The sequence below is a fragment of the Chelonia mydas genome, chromosome 14 (assembly GCF_015237465.2).
Source record: "Chelonia mydas isolate rCheMyd1 chromosome 14, rCheMyd1.pri.v2, whole genome shotgun sequence".
Lineage (NCBI taxonomy): Eukaryota > Metazoa > Chordata > Testudines > Cheloniidae > Chelonia > Chelonia mydas.
The window spans coordinates 2,495,431-2,513,498 of record NC_051254.2 but is presented as its reverse complement, the minus strand read 5'-3'; the positions used below and the strand labels follow the sequence as shown (position 1 = coordinate 2,513,498).

Genomic DNA, 18,068 nt, shown 5'->3' with positions numbered 1-18,068 from the left:
CCCCCGAACCTTATTTAACAGTATTTAATGCTGGACAGCGAAGGGGTCATGTTCACACCGCTGACTCTTGGGCCCATATATTCCATCTGAATTAACAGTGGTCTCAGCTGGCCTTGTTAGTTCAAGGAGGGACACTACAGGATCAACTTAATCCCTGGCCTGCTGCATGGCAACAGGTCGCCTGAACATGGTGGGCAGAGTTCATGAAATTCTGAAAAAAAAAATATTTCTCTCGGGACCTAGCACAGAGCAGCTTGGGAGACTGCAATTCTTTAGCAGAAATGACAAAAACTCCAGCTTTAAACAGGCAAATGCTGCAGGTAATGGGATTCCGTGTAAGTTATGAATTTTAAACACCTCTATAAGCTATGTTGTTTACAGCTGGATATGTGCTCTTCCTGATTGAATATGAATGAGGGAGGCTTTGGAGCATTGCTTTTTGTTTTCTTAAGTTTCCCCTCACTCATCTCCAGCTCATTCCTAGACTCTTTCTCAACTGCACTGTAAAGCCCTTCTGAGACACAAACCAACCATCAAGCAGGTCACAGCTCCTTCCAGTGGAAAGATAGGTGGGAGCGTCAGCAAGGAAAGGGAGCTAAGGTTTTAACCTGCCACAGGGACAACAGCATTCTAGCGATCCTGTTGTGCCCACTCAGAAGGGACCAGGGTCATTATCTGTTACGTCATGTGACTGGATTGTTTAAGAGTCTAACAACGATACTTTATTAGGATGGGACAAGATTAATTTTAAACTGTCTCAAGGGCCTGGGGACCCTCCAGTCATCCATTAATGGTCTACAATAGATGTCAATTGATCTGTTTGGTAGCAGGATCCCAGAATATTTCTAGTACTGGAGTGTGCTGTGCAGGGTTTTCATTCACCAATTTGCTACAGGTTATTATTCTTCCATATGACAATGGTGGATAGGGATTTTTTAAAGCTAGGAGAAGATCGTGGACCCACACAACTGACCATAATGGAAGGATACAAGCCTCCCCCATCATTTCTCTGATGTGGATTTTCTCCAGCCCATGGAGCAAGCGTCCATTCCACACACTGGGACCCTTGCATGTTGGCTGGCTGTGCTCTTACCACCCCCGTTTGAAAAGAAGATCAGCTAAAGAAAAATGTTGCTGTAGCTATCAGACTTGCCTAAAAAAGCCATCAGAAAAATAATCAAAGAACTGAACGAGTTTAGCGCAAAACTTCCAGTTCAGTTTTATACAAAAAATGCCAGACGACATCCAACATGCAAATCAACCATGTGCTGTGGAAATGCAAGTCCATTTCCCTTCCTCCTTCGCTATAGGCACCAACATCTCAACTCTGCAGCATTCGGTGTATTACCAAGAGGGCTGAGGCTCCAGGGCAGAACAGGACTGTTTAGCTTCGGTGCTCTGCAGATCAACAGATGCTGCAGCTGCTGTTCTCCCACCTTTCTCCAGGAGGATGTAGTTGGGGAGGTAATGGATGCAAAGTGATCACCCATGATACTCTTTGTTCAGAGCTCATTTCTGTGAAATACCAAGCTGTCTTGCCAACTAATTAGGACAAAGCCAGGGTTTTTTCCTTCTCACCCCCCATGTAATAATGTACAAACGCACTTAGCTGGAAAATCAATTGGGTAAGGCTTCCTCGGAGACTAACAAGGTTTGAAGACTGTGCTGTGTAGCAGACTAAACCCAGCTTACATGAAAAGCAACTGAGGTTAGAAGTCCATGCCACTGAGCCCAGATATCAGGTCCATGGAATGAAGAGCCTTCCTATCCATTTCCTAGCCCATGAAGCTGCAAGGGCAGTAAGATTCCAGTAGATGCTACCCTTTTCATGATCAAGTTCTTAGCAGGAATCCTACCCTTTGTAACACAAGATAGGGTTATGACTACAGAAATGCAGCTATGTCGTTGCTACATCCCATTCCCTGCCCTACCTCCCAAGACCTTCAGGTTAACTCTCGTTCTCCTTTTTTCATACAACCCCACTCAGATAGCATGATTGCATGTACCCATAAGGAAAACCCTTGCTGTTACAATGTGACCATTGATCTTGAGCCAAAGCCAGAGGCGGGTAAAGAAAGTAGGAAATACCAAGGGAAGGTGGAAGAGCCCCTACTCACCGATCAGTGAATTCAACGAGGAGTAGGAGCTCACTCTTCTCATCTTGTCGATGGTCTCAAATGACAGGATATACTCCTCGTTCTCAGGGCTGCCCAAGGTGCTGCTAGCACTGCTGCTTGTGCTGAGATTCCCGGGAGAAAACGCAACAGAGCTGCCAGCTGCCGAAAGGGACGTGCGGAGACACAAACACAAACGCTACCAAAAGAACCATTTTTGCTTAAGCATCAGCTGACTGTTATGAACCCTGTGACATTCAACAAGTGAATAGAAATTCCTCTGGTAAAGCAAATCCACCAAGCCCTCTTTCTGAACACTGAACATTTAATTAGAGGGTAAGCATCAAGGCTTCAGTAGTGACTCAGGCTGGTGAAAACCACGCGCATCAGAAGGTGCCCTGGTTGGTCTCCAGTAGCTCAAAGTCAATACTATTGAACAGAGAATTTCAGCCTGTTAGGGTTAAGGTTAAGGGGTTCCCCATATCTCCCCTCGGGGCTGGCAACTGGATACCATGCGATAACACTTAGTCAGCTCGAGATGCTTTCCACATGAGATTTCACAGCAGGGAAGAACTGGCAAAGGAACAAAATAAAACAAAGTCTCACGTGAGACAAGAGGTAAGAAAAAACGAAAGCATCTTGAAAGCCATCTTACATTCTTCGTTCAAGCTGAGGTTCTGCAGAGACTTGTTCAGGTTCCTAGCTGTGGTGACCGCTCGGATGTTCCCATAGGAGCTGACGGAACGAAGTCTCGGAGTACATGGACCATCTCGCACTGGCGTCAAACTCCCACACTCTGTGTGGACAAGGTTTAGCCATTGTACACGCCATCACAAGAGAAACCGGGGAGCAGCCATCCCACAGCAATGTAGTGTGATCAGTGCAAATGGTTAAAACAATTTAAAACCAACTACTGACAAGAAGAGTGCTCAGTCACGGCCAGCTGTCCTTAAACAAAGAGCAAATTATGATAAAGGGCTGGTATCTTTACTCCCCCTGCCCCAATCCTCTCTGTTCATATAAAGGACAAAGACCAGCACCATGTTTCTTGGGCCGTGGTCCTTACACATCCCATAAGCTAAGCAGGGCCAAGCCTGGTCAGTCCCTGAACGAAAGACAAGAGGAAAAATAGGGGTGTGACAGGCAGTGGTTCTGCTGACCCTTCCCTCCATGCCAATACCGAACTAATGCCCAAACGTGATCCTGGAGGGGACACCTTTCAGAGCCTTACATCTGAATTGCTGATCGCTTCTGCTCACTAACAATCTGGGAACATTTTCCATAATAAAGGATTATTTAATCCTGGTTTTCCTGGCCAAATTTCACTTCATGCCCTGAATACCTGCAATTTCAACTGGAAAAGTCAGGGTTCATTTCCATTCCTAACAGCACTTATGTAATGTTACTGCTGCAGAACAGCTGCTGCATTCCCCTACAGCGATGGGAGCAGGGCTTCCTGAACATCCCGCTGATAAAGTACTTTGGCCTCCTTCTGGATGATGGAAAGTGCTATGGAACTGTAAGGGATGATTATTTTCTGCAGCAAAAAGGACAAATGGGGGAAACTAGTTCTCTAATATGATTCACTACTTCAGACGAAGAAGTGATTAATTACTCATTGCGGAAATAGTTCATCTTCTCTTCTGCAAGTTCCTGTCGCAACAGTTCTGTTATTCCTGGTGAGTTCCAATTTATTTAATTTCTAAAAAATGAAAGGCCAGCAATAATTTCTCTAGGACCTTCAGTTCCTCAAATGAAGCAAAATACACAAGGAAGAAAGAGATGGGAAAAAATAGCACATCAAGCACCGCGGAGCAGGATCACAAACCAAAGGCTTTGGAGCATGCAGCCCCACTGCCGCAGGACATAGCAATATGAAGGTCTTCACGGTCTCCTGTCTAAGTCTCTCAAGTAACAAACAGTTGGACTGGCTCGCTGTGGAACAATGAGGATTCTCCTTGGCAGCATCAATTCAACAGCCTGAGAGCCTCAAGTCCCCTGTTTACCCAACAAGTGCAACATGGGTAACATCAGTGCAAGCTTCACTGCACTGTCTTGACAACCTGCTTTAACCCGCATCTGGAGGAATCTCTTCTCAGGGTAGCAGGGATTTCAGTCTCCGTGACCCCCCGGTGAGCCAGAAGCACATCTCAGTCTTTTCAGAGGGAGATCTCCCTGAGATGCAGTTTGGCACTGTAATGCATTTTACTGCAGAACAGGTGTGAGAGTTGCCCATAGCATCATTAAACTTTGTAGCACTGGTGCCTGTTGGTCATGCAATCAAATTCCTCAGCTAAGACTCCCAAGCACTATAAGGATCAAAACTGCCCCTGGCCATGAGCAGAGGAAAGGATGTACCTGTGGTAGCTGGAGAGGGCAGAGGATAATTCTTCTCTTCTTCCATAAACTGCAAGGCAACAGTGCAGAAATTGCTCTCATACTGAACCACTAGGTGACTCAAAGCCACCACCAGCTCCTGGGGATAGAAAGCAGAGAGAAACAGACCTTTGATTAGTGTGTGTGTGTGAGAGAGAAAAACAACTGGCTGCAAGGAACATATGTGTCTGAAAGAGGGGAAACAACCTGGCCAATAGGCCATGCCAGAATAATTCACAATATAGAAGAAAGGATACCCAACACCAAAACCCAACAATCAAAGCAGAGGGGATATTAATCACTGAAAATGCAGGGATTCTCTCCTGTCAGGAAAAACAGCCTGCTCCAGGCAGGAACCACTGCCTGTCAAGAAATCTGCCATTAGAAATAAAGCGCATCAGTCAGATGGACCCTTGTCTGCCTGGAACAGAACTCTAGCAAAAATTCAAAGAAGAGTTAGAGGGAAAAAACTCTGATTTAGAATTCCTGTGCTGTGCTTCAACCAAAGTAAAAGGGCTTTTAACGAAGACGTGAGTGTAAATTAGGCTTGTGTGCACCAGGGGAGCACCAATGAGACCAACAGAGTTTGTACAAATTCTACTATAGTTTGTCAAACTGCAATTTATTAAAGAGGAGGTTACTTACTGAACTCGAGGTTCTTCCAGCTGTGCGGTCCCTATCAGGATTCCACATATGGGTCCACATGTGCGCCACACGCCCGAGGCTGGAAATTCTTTAAAGCAGTGTCTGTTGGCCCATACATGCGCAGCAGTGTTCCTTGTGCTCTCAACTGAGGGTGTACGAGGCAGTGTGGGGCGACGCCTCTCTAGTTCCTCTTCTTATCACAAATCCAACAGGATCCAGCACAGAGAGGACGAAGGGTGGGTAGTGGAATACAGATAGGGAGCACACATCTTGAAGAAACTCCAGTTAAGGTAACCTCCACTTCTTCGAGGGATGGTCCCTATATATATTCCACACATAGATGATTGGCAAGCAGTGCTCAGCCTGGAGGTGGGTGTGAGGAAGCTGGTAGCAAAGATGCTTGAAATACTGCTGATCCCACTGCCGCATCCTCAGCCAAGACATGAACTAGAGTGCAGTGCATCACTAATGTGTGGGTAGAACTCCATGGGGACACTCTGCAGATGTCCTGCAGCAGAATGGCTCATAGGGATGCTGTGGAGGCAGCTTGTGCTCACGTGGAGGGAGCTGTGACACCCGCTGGGGGAGGACCGTTTTCTTTATACGTTATGCAACGAAGCGAAGGAGGATACAATTCCGACTCAGGCCATGTGTTGCCAAGAAGGAACTGGAGAGGTGTCGACCTGCGCTTTCTCTTATACCCTCGGTCAGGAGCACCAGCAGAGCTATGGTGCATGTGCGGGCCAATGGACACTGCTTTGAAGAATTTCCGGACTCTCGCGCATGCATACCAACATGGGGAATATACAGAGGGACTATCACTCGAAGGAGGACATGGCAGCTATAACTTGCTTAGTTCATCCAGAGCATATTCTACAACTGCCTCTTCCAATAGAAACTACCGCAGAGGACAAAATATGCTTTTAGAAGGGCACAAATCTCTACTCAGATGCTTCTCTCTCATGGAAAGCAAGGGGATCACTCTGTGTTCCTCTGTGGGTATTGTGACAGGGTCGGGCCAGATGGCTACAGGAGAGTAATAGAAAGCAGATAAATTAGCCCCAGGTTAAGTAGGTCCCTTTTCCCTGGGTAAGGTAACAGGGAAAGTTCCAGAACAATCAGGAACCTTCTGGAGACAATTAAGACAGGCTGATTAGAACATCTGCAGCCAATCAAGAAGCTGCTAGAATCAATTAAGGCAGGCTAATCAGGGCACCTGGGTTTAAAAAGGAGCTCACTTCAGTTTGTGGTGTGCGTGTGAGGAGCTGGGAGCAAGAGGCACTAGGAGCTGAGAGTGAGAATGCAGACTGTTGGAGGACTGAGGAGTACAAGCATTATCAGACACCAGGAGGAAGGTCCTATGGTGAGGATAAAAAGATGTTCGGAGGAGGCCATGGGGAAGTATCCCAGGGAGTTGTAGCTGTCGCACAGCTGTTCCAGGAGGCACTCTAGACAGTTGCATTCCACAGGGCCCTGGGCTGGAACCCGGAGTAGAGGGCGGGCCCGGGTTCCCCCCAAACCTCCCAACTCCTGGTCAGACACAGGAGGAGTTGACCTGGACTGTGGGTTCACAAAAATGGCCAAACTGAAGGCTGTGGTGAAGCTCCAAGGCAAGCAAATCCACCAATAAGCACAAGACCCACCAAGGTAGAGGAGGAACTTTGTCACAGTATGTCTACACTGCAATGTAAGCCCAGAGTTAGTGGGACTTGAGTTAGCTGACCCGTGTTAGGGAACCCTAGGCTTGAGTGTCTACATTGTATTTTAACCCTATGTTAAGACTCTTCTAACCCATGCTTGAACCTAGGGCTCTGGCGTTCACACTGCAGTCAAAGTAGCCATAACCCAGAGTCCCTAGTTCTCCCTCTACCTCCTGCCTCCTGCCCTGCCCTGCTCTAGCCCTAGGACCATGATGCACTGTGGGAAAACCTGACTGCCTGCCCTGCATGTTACCAGGAAGTAGCTAGCTTTGCAAAAGGCTTGATTGGTTTGGTCTCCATTGTAAACCCAGGAGGCTCTCTGACTGCGTACTTGCAGATTGGTGATCAGAACAGAATGGGTTAACACTGATCATTTACAAAGTTGGGGTGGCTTCTGTTTTCAATAGAGTGGACTGCAGATTGTTGGGATGGAGGGGACTAAGGAAATTGTCCCGTGGAATTATGAAATAATTCCAGCTGACTCCCAGGACCGGAGTCAAGTGGGGCTACGTCTACACTGCAAAGCAATAGGGCTCGGATCCTGAGTCCCAGCTTAACTCGAGCTCGGACTCTCCAGCCCAGCAGGGTCCTGGGACCCAGGGTTCGAGCCCTGGGTTAGTGCAATTGCAGTGTATGCGCAAGGGGGGTTAGGCTCGAGCCTGGGCTCAGGCGCAGGCCTGCACTGCAGCGTAGACACGTGCTGTATTTCAGAGATGCTAATCTCTGGTGATGAAAGTCCTGTAAATGACGCAGGTGGACAGAGGCATCCTTCCAGTGAGAGCCTGCTGTTAGAGCAAAGCCTTGCTGAACTCTGAGCAGAAGAGTGAAATATCTGACAGTTAAAGCAATGCTAGATTGACAGACCCCAAATAAGCCTGCATACAAAGAAATAAAGAAAATCCAGGGTTCTTCTGATTCTCTTCCGTTTTCCTGCTCCTAACATCAAAGGCTCCCACAAGAAAAACAAACAAACCCAAAACAACCCAGCTTCTCAGTGAGGTCACTCATCAACAAGACTCAGGGTCTTTACTTCCTTTGAGGCAGCTCAGATCTCAAAAACAGGCAGGGTATGGAGTTATACAAGAATCTGTTCTCCTAATGCTTCTAAAGTCAGGAATCTTGTATATGTCAGTCCTCAGCCTGCTGAACCGCCAGCGTTGTGTAGAACTCCTCTCAACCTGACCTATGCTGATACAGGAAGCTTATTGACAGATCCAGCATGCACATCTCTCTCTCTAGAGCAGTAAGAATATACAAAATCCCCTCTTAACTCTCCCTCCCTCTGCCCAACCCAACAAACCAATGGCACAGATGGCAGAGTTAGCAAATTTCCTCTACTCTGAGCTAACATGGTGGGAAATAGCCTCTCTTCTGTGAGCATCTTTTTATCGTTTACAAATAAGGCAGAATAAAGCCCCTGTGAAACCAGCATCTGTCACCTCGAGTGCGGATGAGGGCACTTTTTAATACTTGGTTTGGAGAAGCATTGATTTTTCCTTCACTTCAGTGCCAAGATCTGAAGAAAGCCAGAGCGCTTAGTTTCAAAATGAATTCTTCATAACAAAAGGTCTTTTATTCCTGGCCAGGCTCCCCTACTCTTTGATTCAGCCTGATATTGTCAAACTGATGTACTGTCACAGAAAGAACAGAACTGGAGTCTTGTACACAGCTCCCTCCTCTCACGTACAACCTGCCACCTGCCCACTTGGAGTGAAATAATGAATTGTGCAGAGGAGCAGGACTCCTGCTCTTCATGGCAAAGGCCAAACCACTATTTGTTCGTGTGAGACTTGCTGGAAGGAGCTGGATTCCTGCTGCCCGTGCTACACTCACTCTAAACTCAGCTAGAGAGACTCCAATAGGCTGCCAAGGCCATGGTTGAGCTGCCACCATGAAGGACATTGGAACTTGAGTCCCAAACTCGGCAGCATGGTCAGCACAGGCGAGAAAACAAGGCTTGTATTCATCTACTAGGACCAATGCCGGCTAATTTAGGGGTGATGCTGTGGGTCTGATAAGGGACCCCGCTTAATTCTCTCTGGCTCAATGGCTGCAACATGGGAGCCTTAGAGAGGAGGAGGGGAAGTAGACACCAAAACTTAGACCCTCTCTTAGGTATTGTGGTGTTAGGCCCCTTAGAAACACCAGACAGACAGACCAACTGACTGGCTGGAGAGCTGTGGTCTGTTGCTAACACCAGTTTGGCAGCCTAAATCTCCAAAAGAGAGATCTATGTATTCCAAAGACTGTGCACACTGAAAAACAGTTACACCAATGAAGAAACTGAAGCATACGATGTTGGTGGAATAAGGCCACAGATTTAACCTCTCAATGCTAGCTCAACACAGCCCCTGTTGTGCAACTAATATTCCAGCTAAATAAACAGGAAATTTGGATAGGTCTGGAATGATTGAGCAGCTGCTGGCAAGTGAATCCTGCCAGGAACAATTTGGCAGTGTCTGGCAGGTGGGTTCTGCCTGGAACAATCCAGACGCCCAGCAAGCAGTTAACGTGCTTTTGTTGTATAATGGAGGGTCAGAACACGTGAACTCCAGGAGACTAAGGAATTACTGCTCAGTCAGAGTATATTATTCCTCCTTGTGGTTTTTGAAAGCAACAAGGTCTCTTTACTGAATGGAGCTGTCATGTTCTCTCCACTGCACTCCCAGGCCCTCCCTTCTTCCTCCCATAGGGCTGCCATACACTTTATGCTTCCAGTAACAAATTAATATTTAATATTTAATTTAAAACCAAAAGTCCTGTAATGTAAAACTTTGCTGTCAAAACAGTAACAAACAGCAGAGTATTCCAGGGACAGAATACAGCTCTTCTTTCTAGAGGAAGTCACAAAATCAGACAGAAATCTCAAGAGTCAGGATTCTGGATAAAGACATCAAAGTGCATACTCTTCTTTCCCTGCCCCCATTCCTGCATGGATTTTAAACTCAAAGAACCAGCATACAAACAAGTCCACTAACCTCTGACAGATTTATTCCTGGTTCAGGCATTGGCTTCAGGGAAGGGGTAGGTGAACTGGTCTCAGTGGTCCATTGGTAAACAGCAAATATACTGTGGTCTGAACTATCCTGTTTTAATATATGGTCTTTTTTATTACTTGGTGATTATGTTATACAATATGTTTTATGTACCATGTACATTTCTGTTTCAAGGGGATTCCTCATGCTGTACAGCAAATGAAATGCCATGCCTATTAAAATCCATCCTTGAGACTCCGCAGAGCAGCAGCATTAGAAATGGTATTTCCTGACATTCAGGGCAGATGGCAAATGGCATTAGTGCTTCATTGTGACAGCCCTGGGACTCCGAACGCTGAAGCGCTCCCAGAGGCTTGTGTCTACAGTCTAGTGAGCTGCCAATGGCCAGCACTTCGGTGGCTCTCAGCGTTCCAAACCATGCTCCCCATGCCAGCTTCACTTTATTGTCTGCAGAACATGGAAAGCAGCACAACATTACAGTGGAACCTCGAAGTTACAAACACCCTGGCAATGGAAATTGTTCATAACTCCGAACAAAACGTTCTGGTGGTTCTTTCAAAAGTTTACAACTGAACATTGGCTTCATACAGCTTTGAAACTTTATTATGCAGAAGAAAAATGCTGCTTTCCCTTTACTTTTTTAGTAGTTTATGTTTAACACAGCACTGAACTGTATTTGTTTTTTGTTCTGTTTTTTGGTCTCAGCTGCTGCCTGACTGCGTACTTCTGGTTCCAGATGAGGGGTGTGGTTGACTAGTCAGTTTGTAACTCTGGTGTTCGTAACTCTGAGGTTCAACTATATTCTGCATGCCAGCAGCACAGAGCAGAGAGGAGACTGACCTTTACAAAAACCTCACAGGAAATGAAACCAGAAAATCATCGACACAAAAGGCCTTGGCATTCTGAAACCCATGATGCACAGAGAGTCTGTACCACCAGCAGAAGCACACGAATAGCTATGACACACCAGAACCATTTGCAGGAAGCCATTGGGCAGCCAAGCTCCTGGGCAATAACCCATTTGTAGCTTGTTTCTTAACATTGCAAGCAGGGATAGGAGAGAGAAATACAAATAGTCAGCAGAAGACTGAACTCTCCATTGTTTAAAGGAATTTTTAATTAAGAGATTTGGAGAAATCGATGCTGCTCCATTGGGACAGTGGGATCCATTTGTAGATGAGGCAGCTTTTGCTGCCAGAGTCTCACATATGCTAAAGGAAACTCTTCTCAGCAGTTTCTCTGAGGGCAAGAGATTAAAACAAGGGAAAACCAATCAGAAGAGGTCATCTGGGACCAAGAGAGCGAGTACACTGTGTCATCAATTTCACAAGGCAAGGATTCCATTACAAATGAGAGAGGAGAGTCCAACTGACGCAGGCAATTTTGTTTTTGAGGGCATGTGCGCATGGGGATTTGAGTATGAGCTATAAAACTAAGGGACAACTCCAACGCAGATGAGAAAGCACACCAGCCTGCTGAAATGACTCCTGATAGAAAACCCTGCTCCACCAGCAATGGCCAATCACAACACTGCTCCACAGGGTTTCCTACAGAAGGTGGCAGCTGCATATTTTTCACCCTCTCACAGCCCAACCCCTCAAACCTTACTCGCCCATTAAAAGTTACTCTGTGATAAGCCTACAGAAAAAATGACATGTTTGTAAACAGAAAGTGTATTTTACTGTTGGTGGGACAACTTGACCAATTGTTGGTCTTCCCCTACCTGATCCTAAAACCCACAGGGACCCCTGTGCTTCCTCGCTTAAAGGCCAATTACAGAAAAACAACTCTGCAAAGCTATCATATTCTACAGCTTTGAACGTGCAGTCATAGTAGTCAACAGGCTGAACAAATCCCCTGGGCTAGGAGCAGAGCCATATCTAGGCATTTTAGCGCCCAGGCCAAGCAAGCATGTGTGTGTCCCCTACCATTTTTTTTCATCATTTTTCCACTCCTGTGGCTTTGCGCCCTGGGTGGCTGTCTGCTCACCCGGCCCTGGTTACAGCCCTGGCCAGCAGCTATCACTTTACGGTGCTCTTTTCCCCGAGTATAACCATGTTTGTGTTGTCGTCTCTGGAAGTAAGCATCTATATTAGCTGACAAGGGACAGAGAGCTTGAACAAATGCTTCCAGATTAATCAAATCCATGAATGCCTAGGAAGAAATCCACTGTACAAAGAGTCTGCTTCCCCAGCAACACACACAATTGACCCTTCTTGGCATTACTGTGAAGGCCACCAGCATTAATCCTCCTCACTTCCTTATGTCCCTCCTGCTGTACCTTTCTAACCACGGGGCTCCCGTCGTTGATGAGCTGTGCCAGCATCATGGCCACATTGTGATCAATGGTGGTGGAGTGATCGGTCCGCTCAGCCGAGTTGCCCACAAATGTGCCCAGTGCAAAGACTGCAGCACAGCGAACCTGCGAGAGACAAAATAAAAAATCACCATTGGTTTCCTACCTGGTCCTAGCCTTGAACTACCCGGCGTGATCTCTTATTCTGCCAACTCGGATCTCTACAAAGCCAGGCTACTGTGTTGGGTAAACGGCAGCGGCTGGATAGAAGCCCAAAGACCGGAAAGACAAACAGATATAGGGGCACTGCCAAGTTTTATCCTGGTGCAATTCTAAACATTCATGTGTGCAGAAGTGTGTATTATTCCCTGGAATGTCAGGTGGCTTTCCCTTTGGTGATTTTTCAATGGGCACTGTCAAGAACCTTCTGTTTAATAGCATAAAGATGAATAAAGAATTGTCATTGAGGGCCCTAGGTCCCCTTTACACTAGAGAGCTCTAAAGCCTTCACCTATCTGATATGGGCACATGGAAAGGGAGCAGACGACTTAAAAATGGAAGAGGGTCAGCCACACCCTGCACAGGCCCAGGGTCTGGGATCAAGCGTGGTCCTTTACTCTCTGCCTTGGCAGAGACTGGGAATGCTACGGAGGCAGCAGAATCAGCCTCCGGAGCACGTGCCTCCTAACTCAGCAAGGGATCTGCTCTGGCTGATTGACAAGAGAAGCTGATGGCCTTGAGGACGCTTCACCCGATCCTTTGCATGACAATTACCTGCCGGTTGGGAAAAACCTGGGGAAAAGGAAAGGAAGCTGTGGGTGCCCAGATTGGGAAGTGTTAAATCACTAAAAGAAGAAAAGCTAAACTTTAATAACTTCACAATGATATTGCCCTTTATCTCCAAGCTTACTTCTCCCAGTTGGAATATAATTTCACTGGGGTCTCATAGGGTCTGTCAATCACAGTGTTGGTTGGCACAAGATTCTCTTCTTTCTTGAACAGTATTTTCATAATGGTGAAACACGCATTCCATTAAAATTGCATTTTTTCATCCACCAGGTTGAGAACGGTTCTCAGATTTAGACAAAACAGATCAGAGAACTTGTCGAAATACACAGTGAGTTGTGGTAACACAGTTTTGAAGGACTTCTGACACAGGAGTGAGCAAACAAATGTGGAGCTTGTATAAACCCTGGATTTAAAGTTATCACACTGAAAACCCCCTTTCATGGACTATATAATCCTTTGCATTTATTCTGCTTTTCCAGACCTTGCATGGCTTAAGCACCTTTCCTGCAGAAAAAAGGGAAAGCTATTTTTTTTTTTTAACCAGACACCTTTCAATTCATGAGACTTCTTGACAATACTGATTTTTAAATTGCTTTGTAGCCCTCACTCAAAAGGGCTCCAGCCCAACTGGTATATATGTCTACACTTAAAACATTACCTCTGGGATGGGGTCTGAGAGGAGACTGTAGAGCTTCTCATGGGCACTGTCTCTCACGCCACACCACCGTGCGGAATCAAAATTCTGCCAGATACGTCCTAAACAAATAGCCACCCACTGGCGCAGTAGAGGGTGCGGATCATTTAACTGCTCCAGGCAGATGGCAATCAAGTTTCCTTGAAGGCAGGCTTCCTAAAACATAGTTCAGTGCAATTCATTTAGACAGGCAGCTTCCCCTCTCAGCATTAAACAACAAAATGATTTTGAGAGAGGGGACAGACGCAATGTAGAGAACAGAATTATTCCGTGGTTAGATACTGGTTTTGTTGCAACATTTTATTGGAGATGCTTTGCACAAGTGCTCCATGAGGAGTCTTGGGAGGTCAGCTGTGTGCTCTTACAGCCAGCCAAGCAACTGTTAATGTCACAATTGCTTCCTGAATGCAGTAACTTGCTTTTTTCCTCATTGGCAATACTCCTTGCACCTGTCAGAGCCCCATGATTTATGGCTCATAGCACTTTCCTGGCTTTAAACCCCTTCCCAAGACCCACATCACAGCCATCATGCTTGCAGCTGACGAGAACCGTGCAGGATTCCTTTAATAATGTGTCAGTGTATTGCCTGCAGAGGATGCTGTTCAGCGACGTGTGTCCTTAACCCATATGTCCAGGGGCTGTGCACATACTACCTCTGTAGCACTTCCAGGAGATTTTTGTTTAAATCCAAGAAAAACAGGAAATCACCCTCCCCCTGCAACTTCCCAGTTCTGTAGTAAGCTCTGATGCATTTCAGTTGGTGTCACATCAAAGCAAAGCCATGGTACAGAGAAAGGCTCAGGAGAAGCATTGTAAAGATCAAGACCCTGGGACTCACCTGCCCTGTGTTGTAGCTGTTGACGATCACAGCCAAAATGAAAGCAGTCATAGTCCTGTGTTCAGCCTTAAAAACAAAACCACCCACAACTAATTTTTATCTTTAAACAGGACAGAAAACAACTGTATGCTGCACTGTTTGAAAGGAGAGAGACCATCCTGGCCTTCTTGCCTTGTTTGATGTGAATTTCCTGAAACCTTGACAATTCGGGAATCTAAAAACTTACAATTTTGTTTTGGAGTTGCTTAATGACAAGAGGCTGGAACAGGCCATGAAACTTGCCCCCCTCCTTCCTCTGAGAACAGGAAGGATGGTTGGCCTGCTTGGCTGTGGCTCTATTGAGAGGCTGTGATTTTAATCAGGTTTCAGAGTAGCAGCCGGGTTAGTCTGTATCCGCAAAAAGAAAAAGAGGACTTGTGGCACCTTAGAGACTACCAAATTTATTTAAGGTGCCACACGTACTCCTTTTCTTTTTGTGATTTTAATCATAATTCTAACAGAAAACAGCCTGACATGTAGAAAGGAGGGCAGCCAGAGACCCAAGGATTTCTAGAATACTTTCACAACTTAAAAAAAATGTAATTGTGTATTCCTGGGATTTTTTAAACATACCTTCCCAGCAAACCCAATACAAGACAAACATCCTCTCCCCCCCGCCCCAAAAAAGTCTAGACATTTCCTGCTGTCCGATGTGTCTGGAGTTGCAGCTCTGAAATGCCTGACTTGGTTATGTCATCAGGCAGACTACACGGCCACTTCACGTTTCATCTTTAAGTGAAATAAACAGACCATTTAAAAGAAATAATTTGCAGCAATCCATTATATTTTACATTGGGTTGAGTGACTGGGAACTATTCTGTATTCCATTGTATTTTTCATTTACGTTCAGGATTTAAAAAGCATTAGTGCAGAAAAGACCAGTGCCCTATTTAGTTCATGTTTGTCACAGCTGTGTGCTTTTATCACTAGAGAAATTGGGAGAGAAAGAGTCCCTAATGGATACTGCTAGAGGGCTATCCTGTTGTAGGATGACACTAAACAGAATACCAGTAGAGGTAGTTACAGAAGGTACCATGAAATTAGACAGCATTTATCAGAGCACCTGCAATTCCCATTTCAGAGCAGATGAAATGAATATCAAGAAAAGTAAAATAATCTAAGTCTAAATCCTTTTAATGAATTGGCTTTGCAAACTTATTTGGTCCATAAGTGCTTCTGATGGGGCTCTATATTATTAATTTCCCCTGTGGCCAACTAGGCCGCCCATCTGTGCCATTCCTCAAGAGGGCAGTTGGTGTCACTGGGAGCGACATGACCCTGTCCCCACCAACAGTACCAACCACATCATAACAACAGCATAAAAGCCAAGACGACATAAGCAAGATTTAAATAAGCCTGAAACAGACTATTTGTCCTTACTGGCATGTAGGGATCTGCCAAGACCGAAAGGAAATATTTGTGACCGTTGTCCTTCACGAGGTCGGCTTGGCATGACTGAAAAACGAGACAGGGAGAAGGAAAAACAATGAGTACAATAACCTGGAGATAACTTCTTTTTGCCTGCAATGATTTATGAATATTTCATGTCTTAATCATTTTTCTCAATCCCAATTTTCATTTGAGAAACAAAAGTCAGAGCAAATTTCCCTGTCAGGACTGCAGCCAAACACTCTTTGGAATGAAGAGGTGACCAGGGCCTTGTGTTATTTAAAGCAAATGGTTCCACTGCGTGTTGGCATCCGAAAGGAATACAAACTGCAAAGTTGCCCTCTGGTTCTTCAGAGCACCCTAGAAAGAGGCAGCATTCAGCCCCCCTTTGTTCCATGGCATACCTTCACCATGGTAGTTACGAGCTACTAAAGGGAAAACAAGAGGAATTTGATAAATCAGATTTCTGACATTTACAAAACCAAAATAAAATTACATATTTCAAAAGTCTCTTATCTAATTCTCCACCTGGTTTGCTGATGGCTGCTGTTCAAGCCTGGGAAGAACAAGAGCTGAATTTCTCTCTGCAGATCAGATGTTTTGGTAACTTCTACGCATCACCCCCTGCACATAAAGCTAAATATTCATCTGCACGGCCAGTCTAAGTCCTGGACAAATGCCTAGAGGTTCCCAGACATTGAGAAGCTCATCATCTCAAAGCACATCATCTTCACAAACTACCTACCCAGACTGGGAGGAAGGGTTGTGTGTTAGTTTTCTGTCTGTTTTTAGTGTTCCTGACTGGCAAGCATATCACATGCAGATGTTGTGCAAGCTCTCTCCACACATCTCTCCCCAAGCACGCCAAATCTGAACCTGTAATATCTCTGATTTTCCAATCCTGTATTTCTAATGAGCAAATACTGTTAATAATGACACCCTGTTTGGTGGCTTGGAATTGTGAATAAATGTCCATAAGGAACTGTATTGTTCAGGTGAAAGTACTGCTCCTGAAAGGTGCAAGGATGACAATCCTGGAGACTGAAGTTCCCACTCAGCACACTGCATGTTTCCCCTACACTGACCTGTATCAATGAGTTTCCACTCTGATTGAGAGATGATCTCTGAGGCGTGGGGGACTGTCCATTCTTTTTGGCCTATTCAATCCTGGGGCTGGAACACAGTTTGGGAACATCATTTACTCTCATCTCCATAGGCAAGACCAAACTATGTGACAAAAAATGCTTGGCAGATGAACCTCGCCATCTTTTTCACCAGCACAATATGCAGAAATCAGGGCACCAAGGAAGAGTATTACAGGAGAAGGAGGCAGCCTGGATTCAAAGAGTGATAATCATCACCAGGATCCTCTTCTCAGGGCTCCCTTTTTGCTAGCATGATATCTCAAGCTCCAGTCTGACATATTAAGGTCAGAGCACAAGAATACATAGCACTAAAGTGACAATTTTGGGTGGAGAACCTGACTTTGCTTTTAACTCCCTTTGTGGTTGGGATTCTGCTGTATGCTTCATGCCAGAGACAGTGTCATGTATTTTTAATCAGGAATGGAGGACTATGGAGGAAAACTAATTGTTGAAAGGAGGGGGCTGGAAAGACAAAGATGCAAGAGAATATTTCATTACCGAAGCAAGAAAAGATGCGGTTTGCAGCAGACTAAAGAAGAGAGGGAACGAAACAATGTCAGTTTGCAGCTACCAGAGGCGTGCCTGGATTTTGCTGGTAACGCTGTGCAAAAGGAGAGCTGGTTTTCTTCTTCCCAACGTTTTTAGCTTTCTTCATATCTTTGCCCCTTAGAAAAACAAAGCTGTCTCAAACCAGCGTGCAGGCAAATAGATGCCCACTAAGACAAGACTGCCCATCTTTCACTGCATCCCAGCGGGCTGCCAGCACCAGCCAATCACCTGAGGCCAGAGGGAGGAAAGCAGATCATGTAACTCCAGAATAGCTTTAAACCTACACTTTGCTAATATGTTCTCTCTGCAGTGCCTGAGAACAATATTAATATTCAGTGTCAATAACATCTCCCTACTTTGCATCTTGTACTTGTGAATAATAAAGGCACATGAACAAAATGTGCTGTAGGGTAGATGGGAAAGGTTAAAGATTTCCAATGATGGGGGAAGGACTAGAGCACAAAAAATGTGTAGCTGTGTAAAATTAACCCTGGGGAA

The 18,068-nt window shown here is 45.5% G+C and overlaps 1 protein-coding gene across 8 annotated transcripts in view; it reads right to left on the bottom strand.

The window, feature by feature from the left end:
* The window catches only part of RPTOR (regulatory associated protein of MTOR complex 1), a 305,325-nt gene that overhangs the window by 74,663 nt on the left and 212,594 nt on the right, over positions 1 to 18,068 (bottom strand). For all 8 annotated transcript variants that reach the window (XM_043527662.1, XM_043527663.1, XM_043527664.1 and 5 more), the window contains 7 exons: positions 15,868 to 15,942; positions 14,449 to 14,514; positions 13,575 to 13,766; positions 12,113 to 12,253; positions 4,473 to 4,590; positions 2,770 to 2,910; positions 2,118 to 2,276 (listed from right to left, as the gene is read on the bottom strand). In XM_043527662.1, coding sequence (XP_043383597.1) covers positions 2,118 to 2,276; positions 2,770 to 2,910; positions 4,473 to 4,590; positions 12,113 to 12,253; positions 13,575 to 13,766; positions 14,449 to 14,514; positions 15,868 to 15,942 — 892 coding nt within the window. The remainder of the gene's footprint in view (positions 1 to 2,117; positions 2,277 to 2,769; positions 2,911 to 4,472; positions 4,591 to 12,112; positions 12,254 to 13,574; positions 13,767 to 14,448; positions 14,515 to 15,867; positions 15,943 to 18,068) is intronic.